At 35.9% G+C, this 20365-nt stretch overlaps 1 protein-coding gene across 1 annotated transcript; it reads left to right on the top strand.

Moving 5' to 3' along the window:
- Positions 1-221: 221 nt before the first annotated feature.
- On the top strand, positions 222-1503 carry LOC113342991. Its single transcript, XM_026587338.1, has 2 exons — positions 222-674; positions 759-1503. The coding sequence occupies exons 1-2, from the start codon at positions 324-326 to the stop codon at positions 1443-1445; spliced, it is 1038 nt and encodes a 345-aa protein (XP_026443123.1). The 5' UTR covers positions 222-323; the 3' UTR covers positions 1446-1503.
- The last annotated feature ends 18862 nt before the right edge of the window (positions 1504-20365 follow it).

Below are 20365 nucleotides of genomic sequence, written 5' to 3'. Positions count from 1 at the left end.
TGAGTGGAGTGCTGGGAAAGAAGAATGGAAATCAAGGGAATAACCACTAAGTCCAGTACTGGTGAAATCAATGGACATGAATGGTTGGAAGAAATGTTTAGGAAAGTTGATTGTTCTTTTACTCAGCTAGGAGTTGTAGTTTTAAAGTTAACAATCATAGTAAATCAAATATACAGTCTCATAGAAGAAAATGGAGTTTATTGTAGTGATATACTTGGTACAAACAGGGTACAGAGGATGATATAACTGAGTTGGTACACATTATTGCTAGTGTTTTCTCGGCTATGGGATGGACATGATCAATCTTCTTATTTTCGAGTATTATGTGTTGTTGGGAAACAAAAAGTGGTTTTTGGGTCAGTCAGAAAAACTTCAGGTTGGAGTTAATCATGTTCATTTCAGGTCCTTGTATTGTTGGTGCTGAAGGCGTGAAAAGGTCAATTTTTGTTTCTTGTTTAATAACAGGTTATTCCCTTCCGTCGTTACACAACAACATATTGATTAGTGTGTCTTATTATAAACCTAAGTTTGAGAAGACTTTTGTTGTTGACATTCGAAAATTATTTGGGTGTGTGCGAGGTAATATTGACGAGAATGTGAAAGTGGGTATTTGGATAATCAACAAGCTATTACCACATTCACAAGACCCTGTAGCTCACAAACAACACTACCAGGTACTGGATCTCTCCACATATAATGTCACAACACTACATGAGAAAGAAGAGACTGTTAACTCCATGCTACCAAATCAATTTCAGAAATTCTCAACTCATGTTGCAGCTACAACTCATAATTCAGTTAAATACCACATCACCAGGGTCATTATGCTCGAACCTGAGGAGGTAAAATTAATTCTAGACATTGAACTATATAACTTATCTACTAATAGTAACACCATTCTTAGTCGATGGTACTTGCATAAGTTATTAACTGTCAGAAGAAAGAATCTAGTCAAGTACATCGCGCTGGAAGTTGAGTATCATATCGTGAATCACCAACAAAATTTGAAGCAACTTAAACTCTCTAGGTCTAATGGCATATCAACAAGAGAGAAAGAAATGACGGTTGACTCTATGCTGCCAGCAAATACATTTCAGGAATCCTCAACACGTAGTGTTATTTCAGTTCGTGATTCAGTTGAAGGTTACATCAACAGATTCATTATGCACAAACTTGAGCTGAATACTTTATCAGTTGAGAAAGATAAGAAGCTTGAGCTAATTCACATCAGTAAAAAAGGCATATTCTCAGTAAGGGTTGGGAACGAGGAGTTTTCTGTGATAGAAGACAACTTGAAGATTTATGTTGATGGTTCAACTGGAAGTGAAGTGAGGTCTATGATTCACGGTGGTACTCATACAGTCAATTGTAAAGCTATTTTGGGGTTGTTACTTATGGCTATGAGTGATGTCTTTACTAGTAATTACCAAAGAGTTGGTTCTTAAGATACCATGTTTATTCTCTTTACAGAAGTAAGCTCAGAATACTTAAGTGCATTGGTCATTTTTGAAGGTAAAGCATCAACTAATTCGGAGAGGGAACTACAACTAAGCTCGATGCGTGTTTTTCAGATGAATGGCTTCAGCTTTTCTGGTACCTGGGTGTTAAAGTTTCCAAAGTTCATATTTCTTACTATATTCGAGATGGAACTACAGGTATGCAACAGTTGTGCTCCTTGTTGGTCAAGATCATTTCATATCCTTGAGGACAAGGATGATTTGAAGGAGTAGTATTTGTCATGAACTTGTTCTCACAGTTCCGGAGTTATTAAGGGGTAACTGGTTCTTATGGATGCATGTTAGCTAGCCGTACTTAATTGTCCATTTATCTCTCTGTTAAGCTATTTTTAGTTATTAGTAGCTTGTCTGTATTCTCAACGGACAAAGGTTCAGCTTATCAGTTGGCTCTTAAGACCTTCACCCAGGTATGTGGATTCCCGTATACTTATAGTGTCAATGATACTGCCCCCCTTCCATGCATTCCCTGGAAGTAGTTTATTTTGACGCAGTTAAGAAGCGAATCCCAGACCAATTTTATACGTCTGCAAGAGATTCCATCCTATGGAAATGTAACCGTGTCAAGCATGCTCAAGACTATCTTTTGGCGGTTCCCATTAGTGGTCTTAATCAATGCCTTGAGCCTAGACAATTTAGAGCTGTGCTTTGTTATCGTCTGGGTATTCCTTTGTTTGTTGAGAATAGTTTGTGCCCAAGTTGCAACAAGTATATAGATATTTTTGGAGATCACGTGCTTCATTGTGCTAAAGATATTGGATATAAATTTCGCCATGATGTTGTTCGTGATACTGTCGTAGACACTTGTTACAAGGCTAATGTTCCTGCGCGCAAGGAGGTTTCTCTTGGTCTTCATTCGGATGATGGAAAAGATCTAAAACCTGTTGATATCCTTGTCCTTAACTGGGAAAATGGGCAAGATGTCTGTATGGATGTTACAGGTGTCTCTCCATTCAATGGTGATGGTGTCCGCTCTTTCGCTCCTAGTAAGGCTATTTCTGGTGCGGTTTCACGTAAACGTACCAAATACTTGGACAAGTGTGCTGCGCATGGCTATGGTTTGGGTGTTCTAGCCTTCTCTACCCTAGGGGAGCTCGGTGAGGACACTCTGATTTTTTTCAAGCGTCTAAGGAACTGTTTGGTTAGCAATGACGCTAGTAGTGGCTTATGTAGTTTCATTTTTTATCGTTTAGGCGTTGCAATTCAAAGAGGAGTTGGGGGCCAGCTTGTCGCTAGGTTGCCAACCAAAAGCTCTGTATAATAAAGTTTACTTTGAAAACATATAAATAATATTTAAAAAAAATTAATAAAAAATTAATAAAAATAAAAAGACATGGAAATTAATCAGTAAAATTATATTTTGTCCCTCAAATTTCGGTTCTCCCCAATCCAATCTATATTCTTAGAGATTCTGATTTGTTTTTGTACTAATTTGTAGTGTAGATCACTACACTAAAATAACTAGGTTTAGTCTCAAAACTTAATATGTGACACATTTGAAATTTATAAGTTCCCACATTTGGAAGAAAACTTGTTGGTGGGAAAACAAAGTCAATCTTGGTATCATAGCCTGGGTTAACCACATCAGTCATAGGATGGGTTATTATCAATTGAGTTTCTTTATGGACATAACTAGGCTCAGGAAAACGTGTATGAGATAGTCTCTTAAGATGGTAAAGGCACATACGTCAAGTCCCAAATTAGGGACCTTTGTAAGAGTCAAAGGTAAACCACGGGGAGAATGATATTCACCCCCAAACTTAGAGTTGTCAATATCCTCGGATAAACTAGTCACAATTTCCTTATTTTCTAAATTATCATATTTAGGAAAATGGTCTTATATTTTTCTAAGTTGTAATCATGTGGTTCTAAAATTCTATAATCCTCAGAAAAGACTATTGTTTGCGAATTTCTAGGCTCTAAAACACTAGTCTCATGATAAACTCTTTCCTCTAAACCATCATCAGCTTCATAATCACAATTATATACTACACCGTCTAAAACAATGGTATCCCTAGTCAAATCCTCATCCTTTTGAATAAGTGAATAATCATTAATATTATTAAGATTTGAACTAAAAACGTCATTATCAGTATAAGGCTCAGTTGGTGTAAAAATTTCATCATCATTATGATTACATATTTCAAATTCCTCATTAACACTATCCTCATCATCATCATAACATGAAAATGCTTGAACCCTATCAAATTGGCAATTAAGTTCATTGAGAGCAATACTTAAAGATGCAATTCTATCCTTCGTATCTAAGTCACGTTTGAGTGACTCTTCATAAAATATTTCCATTATTATGGCTCTCCTATTTGAATATTCAGTTAACAACTTGAGTGAATTTTCGAAAGAAAGACTAGGATCATAAGAATTATTTTGTTGCAACTGTTTCATTAAATCCTCTAAAGATGGAGAACTTTCATTTTTTCATTATAATATTGCTCGTTTACCCATTCATATGACCGGTGGACGTGGAGATAATAATTGGGATCACCATGGTATGCTCCATAACCTTCAGAAGGTCGGTAATGGCCCCAAGTACTATCCACACAATGGTCAAAGCACGAATAATGTTCGTTTCAGTACTCAGTATGATAATCATTATATTGGTCTTTATAATACCAACTCGACATTTTCTGTGCACATGCAAATGCAGGGTTCACTAATTTAGGTAAGCTTGGGTTACCTTTAGCAATTATATACCTACAGTCAAAGACTGGTCAACGGTACGAGGCTAGGGCTTGTGGTGTTTCGGATGATAACGCCCAGAGGGTTCACCGTGGAAGATGCAATTGGTGTATGCAATTGGTGTGTTCACCGTCGGTGGCGCCAAAACCTGATGTAGTTTTACAAGTGGTAAGTAGAAGGTTCGATTCTCGGACTATCTTCTAAGGTTGGTTTTAAGATTATAAGACAAAATACTCGAAAACTAATTAATTTCTGTTAACCAAGGAGAGATAAACCTAGGGCTTTGGATTCCACTATTTCTGATAGTTGTAAAATTAACAATTTATTATCTCAAACAATTACTCATAAAATATTCAAAACCATATCGTATCCAATCTCAGGTTTTGGAAGATAAAACATTTAAAATTTAATTATGCGACTCTCGTCGTTACAAGAATATAACCTCCTACGCTTATAAAAGATCGGTAAAAACTACCCAAAACAATTAAAATGAAGCATTTTTAGAAGAGATATTATTAGTCATGAATGACACAAATAATAAAGTAATTATTGTCTAAGAAATAAAACTATTAATAGTACATACCAAAAACAGCTTCCTCCAAAACCCCAGAGCATAAATTAGCTATTCATGTGAAGAAAAATGGAATAAAATGGATAAATCATTGTATTAAGAATAATGAAATTAGCATACAACGATTTTTAGTCGCTAAAGATATTCAACGACCAAAGCAGCTCAGCTAGATCAATTACAATAAGTCTACCGCAACTGAAACTATTCTGTTGTCGTTGATTAAACGACAGTCTCCGCGACTGACCTTTGCTGGCTTTTGTTCTTCGTGTTCTTCTTCAATGGCAGCAGCAGCAGAATTGCTGCAGAGCTTGATTTCTTCGTTTGCAGCTCTCTATCCTTTCCAAAACTCTCCGTCCCTCGTCTCTGCTACCCAAGCATCCTTTATATAGATAATAGAACCGGATATATTCGATAATAACTCGCCAGACTCGACAGTAAAAGAAAATATTCTCAGGATTATTTTCTTTCCTTTCTTCACCGTTCACGCTTCTGTTGTTGTTGAATGTTTCCAAACATAATGAGTACACAAATTTGATGATGTTGAACACGCTTAACACACACGATAACCAACAGATAACTCGTGCAAACCCGAGAATCTTTATCTATATTCTGTTTTGTGCAATCTTCAAGTACATCCCAAGTTTATCGATTCCAACTCATATACCAGCCCTGTTTTAGTCAAACAGGATGATTATACCCCCAATCCAATGAAAAACTCCGACCACGTCCCCCCCCAAATCACTTCCATCAGTTTCGAGGATAACACCTCCCTGTTTTACTCCAAATCGCTAATTTAGCCAATTTCAGTCCAAACGAACACCCATAGAATGTCTGTTTAACTGAATTACGTCCAACTAAGCCAAATCCAGTGATCGAATCTCTTCAGAACACGCCTGATAATCAAACCCTAATTTCTCCGGTGACAAATTTCAGCGATTGAATCTCAGTAGAGTACCTTCAAATATTCAACCCTAATTCTGTTCTTCTGCAAACCCAGTTTCCCGCCAAATTTCATAAATTCAAAAGGTTGAAGATGACCTCCCCTTATCGAGTTTCGGTGTCCCTTTAGCAATGTGGGGTATAAATAGCAATTCCTGGTATGCAGATAGCAATTTGTGGGGTACAAAGAGTAATTTTGGGCTGTAAATTGTGAAAACTCTTGGGTGCCTTTATCAACTCCTCTGGGGTGCCCTTATCCAAAGTTGGGGGGTGCTTTTAGTACTTTTCTGAGGTCCAAAAACCACTTTTCGAGACCTTTCTCAACAAGAGTTTATTTCCTTAAAAAGACTTAAAACAAGATTATTAGCAATCCTTCATTTTTGTAGGTGCTGTTGTGGGTTTGAGTAGACGAACCGCATCAGAATGAAACTATTAAACACACGACACATTACAAAATAATTATAATAGTCCTTAATTTTATTACGAACAAAAAGACAGTATGTTAATCAAAAGGATACGATTATTACCTTGGTTTCATAAATTTATTTGGCCCAAGAGCCTCTGTATCCAAATTACAATGCTCCTTCATCTTTCGGTAGTCCCGGATTTCACTTTTTTGGATATCCTTCATCTTCAAAGAAGAGGGGACAAAGTTTGATGCTTCCTTAGCGATTGACTTCTTTGTACCGACTCCTTCTCCTTGTGTACCACTTGGTTGTTCTTCTTCTTGGTTTATAACTTCTGGATCACTTAGTCTAATTTCATCTTGGACTCTCACTTGTGGAGCACTTGGTTCTACTTCTTCTTGAGTTCCATTTTTGCTTAAATTTTCTTTATCACTCCTTTCTCTCCCTGCACTAGCTGTTACTTTCTTACCCCCTTTGTGACGAGGCCCTAAAACAACTGTATCTTGGGCTTTCTTACCTCGCAGTTCCCTAAACATCAAAAAACTAAATAAAGAACAATTGGTTCATAATAATACCTTTACTAACTGAATAATTGGGAGGAAAAGACACCAACAAAATCTGATTGTTTAAAATCAGAAGTAATATTAAATTCATAACAATCAAATATCCATAATCATAAGCTAAATAAACAAACTAACACACGATTATAGAACAATCGGGAGTCAATTTAAAGACATGCATTTTAGGTACATTAAATTCTAAGTTGTTGAGGAAAATATAATCGGAAGCCGATAATCACACATATCTACCAAATAAAATGTCGGCCAAAATTTTTCTATTTTCAAAATAATACAATCGGGAGGTATTAATATATAACATCTTACGAGTGTATCAAATCTAGGGTTTTCTATTTAGTTTAATCCTTTGTTATAATCGGAAGGAGAAAATATTAAAACTGTTGATGTAATTTTGTAGTGGTAAGTAAAGTGTTCGTTTCTCGGACTTGTTGAGACTGATTTCAGATTTAAAAATAGAAAACAATAAAAATAAAGAAAATATATACACAAGGTTTGTCACAAAATATCGAGAGAACTGGGACTCGGGTTTCCACCATTAATCACATTCAATTGGTTTGTATATTGATTCATAACAATTCTAGCTCTTCTATAGACTCTATTTCTTTTCCAAAGGTAGATTTTGTAAAAGATTAATTGTAAATCATAAGCATGACGCATCAAAAGCTCTAAGTCTAAGCATACGTCATCAGACAAAATCACAACTAATTAATAAAAATCATAAAACAATTAAATCAATGCAAAAAGTCATGACGAATCATTATAGTTACCAAGCAATTGTGAAACATGGCTTCCTCCGTCATCCCAGTGTTGGAGTTTAGCTCCTCATATTATTCACGTTCTCAAAATAGGTGTTTATAGCTCAAAAGTGTGAAAAACAAGAGATAACTAATAAAGCAGACAGTTTGCAACGTTAGAAAGGTGTTACAAACAGACTGTTACAATGGGTTTTGAACTGTTACAGAGAAAAGATGACAAGCTTGTGATATATGAGATCTGTTGAACAGCGATACTTTTGTTGTGTTGTGTGAATAAGACTGCCTCTGCGACTGTCCTCCCCTGTCAAATGTTCTTCGGCTTCTCTTCTTCACCAGCAGCACGTGAATATTCCTGCAACTTCACCTGCGCTTCTCTGCTCCGATTCTATCGACCCTAAACTCTCGACAACCCTCTCTGAGTCGAACCCCCTTTATTTATATACCACAGGTCATATGAATCCCGAGAATATCTTCCTTTTTCTTCTCTCCCGAATTTCGTAACTTCCTGCTGTTTTCTTTACTTTCACGCCTCTCTTATTTGGTTAAAACTCTTCAAAACAGAGAGTAAAATCTCTCGAGAATATATCCTCTCTTAAATTCACACGTACCTTCCCTTTAATGAACAGGAATTCCCGGAAATATGCTAACTTCCTGTTTTACCCAACTCGACGATATTTCCTTCTATTTCTCTTCTGCACGCGTTAAACAGAGTCTGGGCCATTCTAAACCTTTTCTTATTCGAAAGATACGAATCCTGGAGGAATATATCTTCTTCTTTTTGCACGTAATTCCCATATTTAGACACATAAAAATCCCGAGACTTACCACTACCTGTTTTGCGTCAAATCAATAATCAGACCTGTTTAATCGAACAAAACTCCTATGTTATCCATGTTCATCACTAACAGGCCAAAATAATTCCATTCCCGTAAAAATCTCTTGTTAAATCTCGTCCAAATCCAAACCAGCAAATACGCAGAGAGCTGTAACCATTTTCCCGCCAAATTTAATTTTTCAAACGGAGAAGATGACCTCCCCCTATCCAGACTTGGGTGCATATAGCAGTGAGGTGCCCCTTAGTAATTGAAGTGCCCCTTATCCAAACTGAGGATCCGAATAGTAATTTTCTCCCACGAGCGCAAATACAACTTTTCGAGCCAATTTTCCCGCAAAAGCTTATTTCTCCAAAAACACCAACAAAGACATAAAATAACCAAATAAGTACAGAATCGAGCACTAACAATGTATACAATTGAGATCAAAATAGACAAATAAATGCGTCTATCAACTGCCGAATATGTCCATTTTAAGGTTTAGTAAGAAACAACCTACTATAACCGGGAGTTAACTATGAAATACGACACCCAATTCTTGACAATGTTCTTGAGAAATGAAGAACACGATCATAATCGGTAGTTAAAAACAATTCCTAAACTCCCGATTATGTGTATTAACCGAAAACCCTAGATATTTTTTTATTAAATTCATCAAATTTAAGCAATTGAAACGCAAAAATTGGTAGAATCTTACATTATTTGGGCCGTTGAACTTCGACGAGAGGTTGATTATCAGAATCACCACCAGAAACAACATCAACGACTTCATCTTCTTCGTGTTCTTCACTTTCTTCATCATCTTCATTAATAACCTCTTTAAATTTTGATTTCCCACCAATTTTTTGATCAGCTCAAGGGTCTGATTTACGATACGTTTGTTTTACTCGAGATCGATGAGGGTCATTTATGATAGTCATCGTTTTATAAAAGAATCGACAGTGATTTAATTCGATGATTAACGATGACAATGAATTGAACGAGGGAAAAAAAAATTCTCTGCTACGATAGGTAGTGAAGAAGAAGAGTTCCAAATAAAATGATATTAAGTTGAGTTTTTCATTTTATACTTTGAAAAGTAGAATGCATGTGCGTTGCATGTCGAAAAAATTTGAGATTTTCATAATTTGATCTAGCAACACACATAACACATATGGCATGTTGGGGGCGGTTTTATTAGCAATCTCTTACAACATTATCCACTGTTTTTATTCTAGTAGAATTTGCTAATCCCATAACATAGGAGAAACAATGAACTGGGTATATATATTTTGATAATAGAACTTTCAAAAGAAGTTGTGGATGTACCAAGTTGTGGCTTTCTAGGATGGACTAAAATGACAAACTTTTGATTCAACTAATTTGTTCATGTTAAGCGTCAGCAATTTTTTTTTCAAAGTAAAAGCTTCAAGATCATAGGTCTATAAAGTAAAAAAGTAACAAACTAATGTAAACAAATTGAAACCTACAGGGGTTAGTCCTCGAGTAATTTCGGGGGAGTTAGTGTATTTTAAATCTAAGGGATTTTGAGAGAGTGTAGGTTTTTGAGTTCAGGGAGTTTGGGGGAGTGTAGGGAGTTTGAGAAAGTTTATTAGAGGGAGTTTGGGGGAGTTTGAGAGAGTTCACTCCTAACTCATTCTCTTTTAAGAACCAATAAACCCTTATTTGCAAATAACATTGATCTTTAATCAAAATAAAAAAATAAATGAAAATAATCATATCTCTGTATCAATAGTATGTTATTTTGTGCAACGAGATAATTTTTTTTCCCTTCAATTTAACGGTCTCCATACAATTCTAACTCCCTTTGTTCACGAACATTTTCCCACATATCATCCGCTATACTCTTTCTCCATGCATTAGCTTCTTGAGTTTGTTGTGTCAAAATTTCATCGTCATTTACAAGCGTTGATGGATGGCTATCTTCCTCTTCCTCGACCGGAAACTCATCTGAACGGCATTCTTTTCGTAAGAAGTTGTGTAGGCCTGCACAAGCTGTCATTATCTCCGCTTGCACCTGATACGGAAATGGAGGTTGAGACTTAAACATCCACTAGTGTATTTCTTCTTCTCAAGTGTAGCTTCTACCAACAGTTCCAATAATTTCTCAGTCTCTCGAGTTGTCCATTGTTTGTAATTCATAATCACTTTCGTTTCCGGTTTCGTATTCTTATTCTTCCTAACATTCTTTTTCTTCTTGTTGTTTTCAGCAGGTTGGATGGATTTTTCCATTCTATGGTGTGACATGTTAACTACATTAGTACTTAGACTAATACTAGAACTTAACAAAGCAAGGATAGTAATAACACCAAACAGTCTAATGTAAACATGATAAAAACATGTGATACTAGATTACACAGTACTAACACGCAGAGCTACTTAGCCAAATTGTTAATCAAAGAAAATCCCTTAGCAACTCCTTGCAACAAAAGCACCGTATGAATTGGCTAAAACACGCCAATATGGAATGAAGTACGCCACTGTATTGAACTTTGGCATATAGAATAGAAGAGAAGTATGTGTCTAAATAAGAGGACTTAACAAGTGATAGTGATTCTCAATGACACCCATGCAAAGTAGCAAGCCAATTAATGCATGATGACATAACAAATTATGAAGATAGTTGTAAAGGAATTATGTTTCACCGAAACACAGTTTCATATTGTCCAATCTTTGCAGTACTAATACTTACCTGATCCTCTTGAAATTATTACGGTACACTTACAACTCAATGTTCCACAACACACTCAAAAATCATAGCATTCCAACGGTTCATTAAAAAGATACATTACTCAGAACCCGACTACTTTCAATACGTGCATACAGAATTCAGTTCCGGATTTCTCACACTTTGGTTTACCTAAAGTGATCAGAACTTCATGAAATTTCTACAGTAGGTAACCTTCATATATACAAACATCATACTAAAATTTCAGCTTTGTCCGATAAGCGGAGAATGATATAAATAGGAATCACTCCCCTATTCGGGATTTAAACTCAGCAGACCATAGTCATATATTGTGCACGCTTTGCAGTAGCAAACGTGACCTGATCCGCGTGAAAATTTTACTGTACTTCTATAACAAGGTAAACTACGACATACTAAAATTTCATCATATTCCAACGGTTGAATTTAAAGATATCATTATAATCAAATCATGCAATTTCTTACCAAGATCTTTTGAACCACAAATTAGGGTTTTGACAGAGAGAGAGTACCCACAAAAAAAAACTATACACACAATCAAAATAAACAATCATGGAGATCAAAGATATGAAAAACAATCAAAATAGTACACAAATCAAACTATTATAAACAATAATGGAGATCAAAGAAGAAAAAAGAACATACCTGGAAAAAAAACGTTTCCTCTTCTTTCTCCTATGGTTTTCTACGCACCAAACTCCTTCCCAAATCTCTACTCTTTTGAGAGATTTGTTGTGAGACCAAAATACACTAAAAACTCCTTCGAACTCCCCAAAGCAACCAACTCCCTAGTATTATAGGGTTTTATGACTAACAGAGAGTTCAAGAGCTTTTTTTAAACTCCCCAGCGACTAACAGGTGTTTTCTAGAGAGTTTAGGAGACTCCTCTAAACTCCCCCACGACTAACGGAGATTTGGAGAGACTCCCTCAAACTCCCTCAGGACTAACAGGAGAAAACCTAAATACATTAAAATCTCTCGAACTCTCCCACGATTAACCCCCTGCTAGAAAACAAACAAAAAAAAATTATACCGTAAACTTATGGTCTCAAGTATAAGCCATAGTTACCAAGTTTCTTTAGTAATCTTATTCAACCTCTTCTGCATTTAGAAAACTTCCTCCATTGATGACAACAATTAATTAAGATATCCGCCAACTTCAGAATATGCTCCCAATACATTCATATCTGTTCACTGTTGTTCTGGATTCACCACGTACAACAGCAGCAGACCAAATCAATCCAAACGCAAACCCTTCAGGCAGGGACGGACCAACAGCTGGGCTAAAAGAGGCTTTAGCCCAGGTAATTTTTTCAGTCCACAAGCCAAAAAAAAAAGATTACTACTCGACCAAAATTTCTAGCCCAGGCCTTAAAAGGAAAATTATCCTTCCTGGGTCCGTCCCTGTCTTCAGGGCCAAATAAAATGCACATGATAATGTTATTAAAGAAAAAATCCTTCAAAATCCTTCACGAATATAAATCAAATAAATTCCCATAAAATAAACAAAACCCTATAATTTAAAATTAAACAAATCAAACGATTTTAGAAAATTTACGTAACTAATGGAAGAGAGAAAAACAATCGACTGAAATCTTATCTTCGTCTTTAATATTTTGAAAAATTCTTAAAACCTAGCTGAAGATTCAATTGTTGGGACGAATGTTAGTTGTTTTAGTAGAGGGGGAGAGAAAGAGAGAGTTGAGGGAGAAGAACTGTCGAAGAGAAGGAAAAAAAAAATGAGGAAAGATAAGTGTTTCTGTTGACTTTGTCATTTCGGGTGTAATTGAATCCAGCGGTTTAGTAATCCAACGGTTTAGTAATCTCCCCCTTTCACTAATCTCCCCCATTGAGACAATCCTACAACGACTTAAAATGGGTTTAGTAAAAAGTATGTTCACCAACGAAAAACGACGACGAAAAATACATGATACACCAAAAGTCCGGTAGATTTTTTACTTTGGCTTATTGCCATTAAAATGGGAGAGATTAGTGAAAGGGCATATAGATATTTTCATCTATTATTAGGAAATCCCATAACACTGCCCTAAGTTTGTGATAAGCAAGTCGCCTCTAATCTTATTTTTGTGAGTCACCCCTAAAAATGCAAGGATATCAAGTCCGGCAGTTGTGCTTGTATTGAGCTATAAGATTTTTGTACAATAAACTTCGTTACAGATAATAAACTTGGACCATATGGACCTACCAACCTTTGTATTATTGAACTCATAGGGACCATATCATGAATAAGAGAGGACATCATAGAACCAGTCACTGAGGCAATACCTAATACCCAGTCCTTCCGCTACCATTTCTTCTGCTTCTCCATCTCCGTCTCCACTTTTGCCGTCTAAGATTTAAAGTCTGGAAAATAATATTTTTCCTCCCTTTAATAAGGGTTTATGACCGGCCCAAAGTTGATTCTAGTCGAAACTCGAGTGATAAGAAGATGGTACATATAAGGGTGCACAGGAACCGAGCTGGACCGAGGAACCGTCCCGAAACCGGCGGAACTGAGACGATATTTGTCCCGAATCGAGGAACGGGGTACAGGTACCGGTCCAGAAAATAGGAACCGAGGCTGATGAGGTACAGGTACACGGTCCTGTATAAGTCTCGTACCGTCCGGACCGAAAGAACCGACCATTCGTAGCCATTAGATTTAGGGGTACTGAACAAATATAGCCGTTAGATTAAGGGGGGGTATATATAGTACCTTAACGATAGGGTTTCTCTCTTTCTCATTTTCGTTTTTCTTTTCCGTCTTCGAGTTCGACTCTTCCCTCTGAGAGATTGATATAGAGAGAGAACTGAGTTCTTGAGTCTATGATTCTCTGAAATCTGAAAGTGAACTCCATTAATCAGTGAACACGGAACACCGAACAACACCTCTCGATCCAGAAGAAGAAGGAGAAAAAGTCAGTGATTTCAATGATTTGATTTGTGTAAGTTTTTTACTTTTTTTTGCTTTTTTTCTTCTCCAATTTTAATCCCAGGACTATGGATTTCTATATGAAGTCGAGTTCTGGATGATCCTAGGACTTTTGATTAATTTAATTTAGGGTTTCAGTTTCACAGGGTAAGTTATCAATCACGTCAGGGAGAAGACGAAGGGAAAGGATTCAAGGAAGAAGCTGAAGGAAACCCATTAAGGTACTTTGTATTTCTTTAGGCTTTTTATAATTTTTTTAATTAATACTGTTTGAGTGTTCTTTTAACTTCTTTTAGATCTTTGGAGCTAACCAATTTTGTTGTTTTCATTTTTTAATTTTATGATGTTTTGAGTTTTTAATTTTATGATGGTTGAAATGTTTCTCATATTTGTTTGTGTAAAAAGTTACACAACTTTCATTCTTTCACATTAACATGCATATATAGTGCTTCCTACTTAATCTAGCAGCTTGCTTGTGTAATGTGTGTGTGATAGTAATTATGGGCTATGCCATTTACTTCATAAGTTGTTCGATGAACCAAATGTGTCTAAATTTTATCTCAATGCTCCTTGAATTGCTATGCTGCATACTCAGTTTTGAGTAATTTTTGTTGTATCTTTTTGTTATCATTAAAAGTCTTTTCTCTTGTCAGTGATGGAAATATGGCGCCATTTCACTCGGAGAAATGTTGAAGAAGCCACTTGCAATTATTGTGGAAGGACTTATAGGGCTAACATAAGGAGGAGTCAAGTAGTTCTATCCAGGGACAAGCCAAAGCAGTGGTAAGTAAACCAGTGGCAGGGCCAAGTCGTATGAAAGAGTTGATGTCAAGGAGTAAGAGGTTCAAGAAAAGCCCAAATGATGATGAGGGAAAAACAGAGTTGGATAAATATTTCATTGACGAGTATGAAGAAGGTGAAGGAGAAGATTATGATGAGGAGTTTGACTTATTGGGTTGGTGGAAGACCAACAGTACAAAGTATAAGATACTTGGACATATGGCTAAGGACATATTAGCCATTCCTGTGTCTTCTGTTGCCTCTGAGTCTGCTTTTAGCACAGGAAAGCGACTCTTAAGTCCTTGTAGAAGCTCTTTATCTACAAGGATAGTTGAGGCATTACTTTGCACACAAAGCTGGCTAAGGAAGCAAATACAACTTGATCTTCTATCTGATTACATACCAGATGATGATGTTGAAGTTGAAGAAGGTAACATATTACATTATTACTTGTGTTTGGCAGTAATAGATATAGTCTAATAGTTACTAACTGCTATTATTTGTTTTTGCAGCGTTACTTGGTCCTATCAACACTGATGACACCACAAGTGCTGCTGACATGGATTAGAAAATCAAGATTCAAGACTACTGCAGCACTAGCTGCACTGCTAGTTGTTCTTTTTTCAGATTTTCTCATTTTCAAGACTTAGTGTGTGTGTCTCTGTCTACTACTATTTTTTTTTCCATATTTTCAAGACATTGTTTGTTTGGTTTGTTAGTAATATTGCTACTTATTAGTTGCTGCTTTGAATGAGAATTTGTTATATAGAAAAAACAGGTAAAAAACAGGTAAAAGAAAAGGCAGTCAGTTTTTTCGCTGAAAAGGTACCGACTGGTACCGGTCCCGGACCGGAACCGAGGTACACGGTACCGGTCCAAAAGTTCAGTACCGACCTCTGGGGGTACAGGTACTCGGCCTCGACAAGAACCGAACCGAACCGTACCGTGTGCACCCTTAGGTACATATAACAAAACACGTAACACAAAACAACAAAATCATTTCGTCCTGATGGAAACAACATGTTACCCTTTTTGCCTTCCACTCATAAAGCATACACTTGATTTCTTCTTAATATAGGAGTACTTTTTTTACTTCCGTATGCTAATTAGACTCTTTAAGACCAATTCTGCTCAATGTAGTTAATATCGGATTTCGGTTTGACCGAGACACTGGTACAATTTTGTATCGGGAAAATTCAGATTTCAAATATCGGTATTATCTCGGTTTCATATAATATAGGATTAATTTTTGTAACAAACATTTTTTACACAATTCATCTATTTAGAATAATAAATATCATCAATTACGCAACTTCTTCCTGCACCATCTATGGTTCAGTAACATACCTGAGGCACTGAATACTGCAAAATAAAATTCCCCTTGAATTCCTCATTTTGGTTAGTGCTCTTTATCATATTCTCTTGTTGGATATCTGTGTTTGGTTAGTGCTCTACGTGTTCCCACCCAAATAATACACCAAAACCAAAGGACTTTTGATACTAATTAAAACCTAGCCTAATGCATCTTCTCCCCCTCGTTATTCCTTCTGTATTACACAGCCACCACCATCTCCCTCGTCTTTCTTTGTTACTTCTTTCTTTTGCTATTTATAGTCTCCCACATTGAACATCACCTACCTAATGGGAGATTTTATAAAAAATAATTCAGTATAATACGATTTTGATTAGGTTGATTGTTTGATGAGTTTTTTTCTAAAAAAAATCATGTATTATAATGCTTATGAAAGTTCGTCATTCTTACCGATTCAAAGGTTGAGTTATGTAATTGCGAATGTTTCGTTGTAATTTACGAAGGAAACTAAAGTTGCTAGTGTTTTAAATTGCTGAAATTGAAAATTTTGTGCTGAAACTATTTTCAGGATGATTTCATGTTAGCGTGACAACAAAGTTTTCGGAATTCTTTGGTGATTTCAGCCGAGAAAACCGAGATTTCCGATAACATCTCGTCTCGGCGATATTTACTATTTCGTTTGTCATACCCCCGAAATCGAGAATATCCCGAGAATCTCGGCCGAGATGGCGGAGATCGACCACACTGATTCTGCTATCATGTCTCATTAGAAAATTATGAAGTCATATTTGAAAATAGTGAAATGGTGAAAAAGGCGGTTCGTTATACATATGTTGTTGAATCGCACTTGACATCTGATTTGCAACGAGCTTTTGACGCATGGGACTCGGGTGCAAAAATGTACCACTCACACATTATCTCTCACATCCGCATAGATTTTGATTTGTTTGTCATGTACTAGTACTACCATTTGAGTACAATTTCATCTGTGCTTGCATTGATATTTGGATAAGAGACAGAGAGAATTCGGTGAAGAAATTGTTAAAAAAATCAGTTTTGTGAATAAATAAAACATGATGCCACTTTGTTTGGTTTGTGGGAATATTCTCTTATCTCCCACATGTTTCATGGCACAACTTTTGCTAGGAATCTTGTCTGATTTCTCTCCCCGTTTTGTGCAAATGCATGTCACTACCAATGTAGTTAATATCGGATTTCGGATTGTCTCGGTCGGGACCGAGACACTGGTACAATTTCGTATCGGGGAAATTCCGGTTCCAAATATCGGTATTATTTCGGATTCATATTATATAGGTTTAATTTTTGTAGCAAACATTTTTAACACAATTCATCTATTTAGAGTAATAAATATCATCAATTGCGCAACTTCTTCATGTACCATCTATGGTTCAGTGACATACCTAAGGCACTGAATACTGCAAATAAAATTCCCCTTGAATTTCTCAATTTGGTTAATGCTCTTTATCATATTCTCTTGTTGGATATCTATGTTTGGTTAGTGCTCTACGTGTTCCCACCCAAATAATACACCAAAACCAAAGGGCTTTTGATATTAATTAAAACCTAGCCTAATGCATCTTCTCCACCTCGTTATTCCTTATGTATTACACAACCAACACCATTTCCCTCGTCTTTCTTTGTTACTTATTTCTTTTCATATTTATAGTCTCCCACAGAGAATATCACCTACTTAATGGGAGATTTTATAAAAAATTATTCAGTGTAATACGATTTTGAAATTAATTAGGTCAATTGTTTGATGAGTTTTTTAGAAAAAAAATCATGTATTCTAATGCTTATCAAATTTCATCATTCTTACCGATTCAAAGGTTGAGTTACGTAATTGTGAATGTTTCGTTGTAATTTACGAAAGAAACTAAAGCTGCTAGTGTTTTAAATTGCTGAAATTGAATATTTTGTGCTGAAACTATTTTCACGGATGATTTCATGTTAGCGTGACAACAAAGTTTCCGGAATTTTTTGGTGATTTTCGGCCGAGAAAATCGAGATTTCTGATAACATCTCGTCTCGGCGATATTTACTATTTCGTTTGTCATACCCCCGAAACCGAGAATCTCGGCCATCTCGGCCGAGATCGACTACACTGATTCTGCTATCATGTCTCACTAGAAAATTATGAAGTCATATTTGAAAATAGTGAAATGGCGAAAAAGGCGGTTCGTTATACATATGCTGCTGAATCGCACTTGACATCTGATTTGCAAAGAGCTTTTGACGCATGGGACTCGGGTGCAAAAATGTACCACTCACACATTATCTATCACATCCGCATATACTTTGATTTGTTTGTCATGTACTTGTACTACCATTTGAGTACAATTTCATATATACTTGCATTTGATATTTGGATATGAGACAGAGAGAATTCAGTGAAGAAGTTGTTGGAAAAAATCAGTTTTGTGAATAAATAAAATATGATGCCACTTTCTTTGGTTTGTGAGAATATTCTCTTGTCTCTCACATGTTTCATGGCACAACTTTTGCTAGGAATCTTGTCTGATTTCTCTCCCCGTTTTGTGCAAATGCATGTCACTAACAATGTAGTTAATATCGGATTTCGGTTTGTCTCGCTCGGAACCGAGATACTAGTACAATTTTGTATAGAGGAAATTCCGGTTCCAAATATCGGTATTATCTCAGTTTCATATTATATAAGTTTAATTTTTGTAACAAACATTTCTTTACACACTTCATCTATTTAAAGTAATAAATATCATCAATTGCGCAACTTCTTCGTGCACCATCTATGGTTCAGTGACATACCTGAGGCACTGAATACTGCAAAATAAAATTCCCTTTGAATTTCTCAGTTTGGTTAGTGCTATTTATCATATTCTCTTGTTGGATATCTCTGCTTGGTTAGTGCTCTACGTGTTCTCACACAAATAATACACCAAAACCAAAGGGCTTTTGATACTAATTAAAACCTAGTCTAATGCATCTTATCCACCTCATTATTCCTTCTGTATTACACAGCCACAATCATCTCCCTCGTCTTTCTTTGTTACTTCTTTCTTTAGATATTTATAGTCTCCCACAGAGAATATCACCTACTTAATGGGAGATTTTATAAAAAATTATTCAGTGTAATAAGATTTTGAAATTAATTAGGTCAATTGTTTGATGAGTTTTTTAGAAAAAAAATCATGTATTCTAATGCTTATGAAAGTTCATCATTCTTATCGATTCAAAGGTTGAGTTACGTAATTGCGAATGTTTCGTTGTAATTTACGAAAGAAACTAAAGTTGCTAGTGCTTTAAATTGCTGAAATTGAAAATTTTATGCTGAAACTATTTTCGCGGATGATTTCATGTTAGCGTGACAACAAAGTTTCCGGAATTGTTTGGTAATTTTCGGCCGAGAAAACCGAGATTTCTGATAACATCTCATCTCGGCGATATTTACTATTTCGTTTGTCATACCCCCGAAACCGAGAATATCTCGAGAATCTCAGCTGAGATGGCCGAGATCGACTACACTGGTCACTAATTTCTTACAAAATATTACCACTTTTGAGATTCTTGTCTTAGAAAAATTTTGTGTCTTGTTTTTAGTGATAACAACACTAAATAAGAAAGACATCTACTCATTCTTTTTGGGACACATGCATGAGATTCTCTTTATTATTTATAACGTATAGATTATTTTCATTGTTAAAAAAGTTTGAAAATACTATAAGTAAACAGTCTTCAATTCATTTTAAGAAGTAGAAGAAGATGAACTTAACTCCTCTCATGTTTTTGAAGAGTGATGGAGGAAAACATGAAAACTATTTCTTTCTTTATTTATTTTCTCAAAAGACTAAGTTTTGCTTCTTTGGGACTCAAATAAGTTTTGCTTATTTATTTTCTCAAATTGAGAGAGTTAAATCTCAACTAAAATTCCACAACTTTTAGTAGAAAAAGAGAGTACGAGAGAAAAAGGAGAAAACAAGTTTTCTTCATCCATTTTTCTCTATGAGTTTTTTTTTTGTGTGAAACAAGGTGGTTTCACTGAGTTGTTTTCTCACTGCCAAGTTCTTAAGGCGTTCTCTTGTATGCTACAAGAAGGAACGTTAACGATAGTTGTATCCTGGAGGCAACTCGCCAATGAAGCTATAGCATCTCTTTGTTTATAGAAGTAGCAGGCGATATTGTCTTTAGGACAGCGTATCATATACGTTCCTCTATCAATTTTTGCTCCGCATGCTACTCGACGTGATTCATCCACCAAGTTGCTGCAAATAAAGCTAAGTATCACTTGTGCTTATTCAATTTATTTTCATTATTGTTGTAAATATCCCAATAATATAAAGACA

Source organism: Papaver somniferum, unplaced genomic scaffold (genome assembly GCF_003573695.1).
Source record: "Papaver somniferum cultivar HN1 unplaced genomic scaffold, ASM357369v1 unplaced-scaffold_52, whole genome shotgun sequence".
NCBI lineage: Eukaryota > Viridiplantae > Streptophyta > Magnoliopsida > Ranunculales > Papaveraceae > Papaver > Papaver somniferum.
The sequence above is the reverse complement of the archived record's forward strand: the minus strand, read 5'-3'. Positions and strand labels throughout refer to the sequence as shown.

What these genes read in the sequence shown, in the direction of transcription:
- LOC113342991 (XM_026587338.1), top strand. Translation starts at nt 324, where the DNA reads ATGTGTTGTTGGGAAACAAAAAGTGGTTTTTGGGTCAGTCAGAAAAAC. An exon ending in CTCACAAACAACACTACCAG is followed by an intron (nt 675 to 758) that starts GTACTGGATCTC and finishes AATCAATTTCAG; the next exon opens with AAATTCTCAACTCATGTTGC.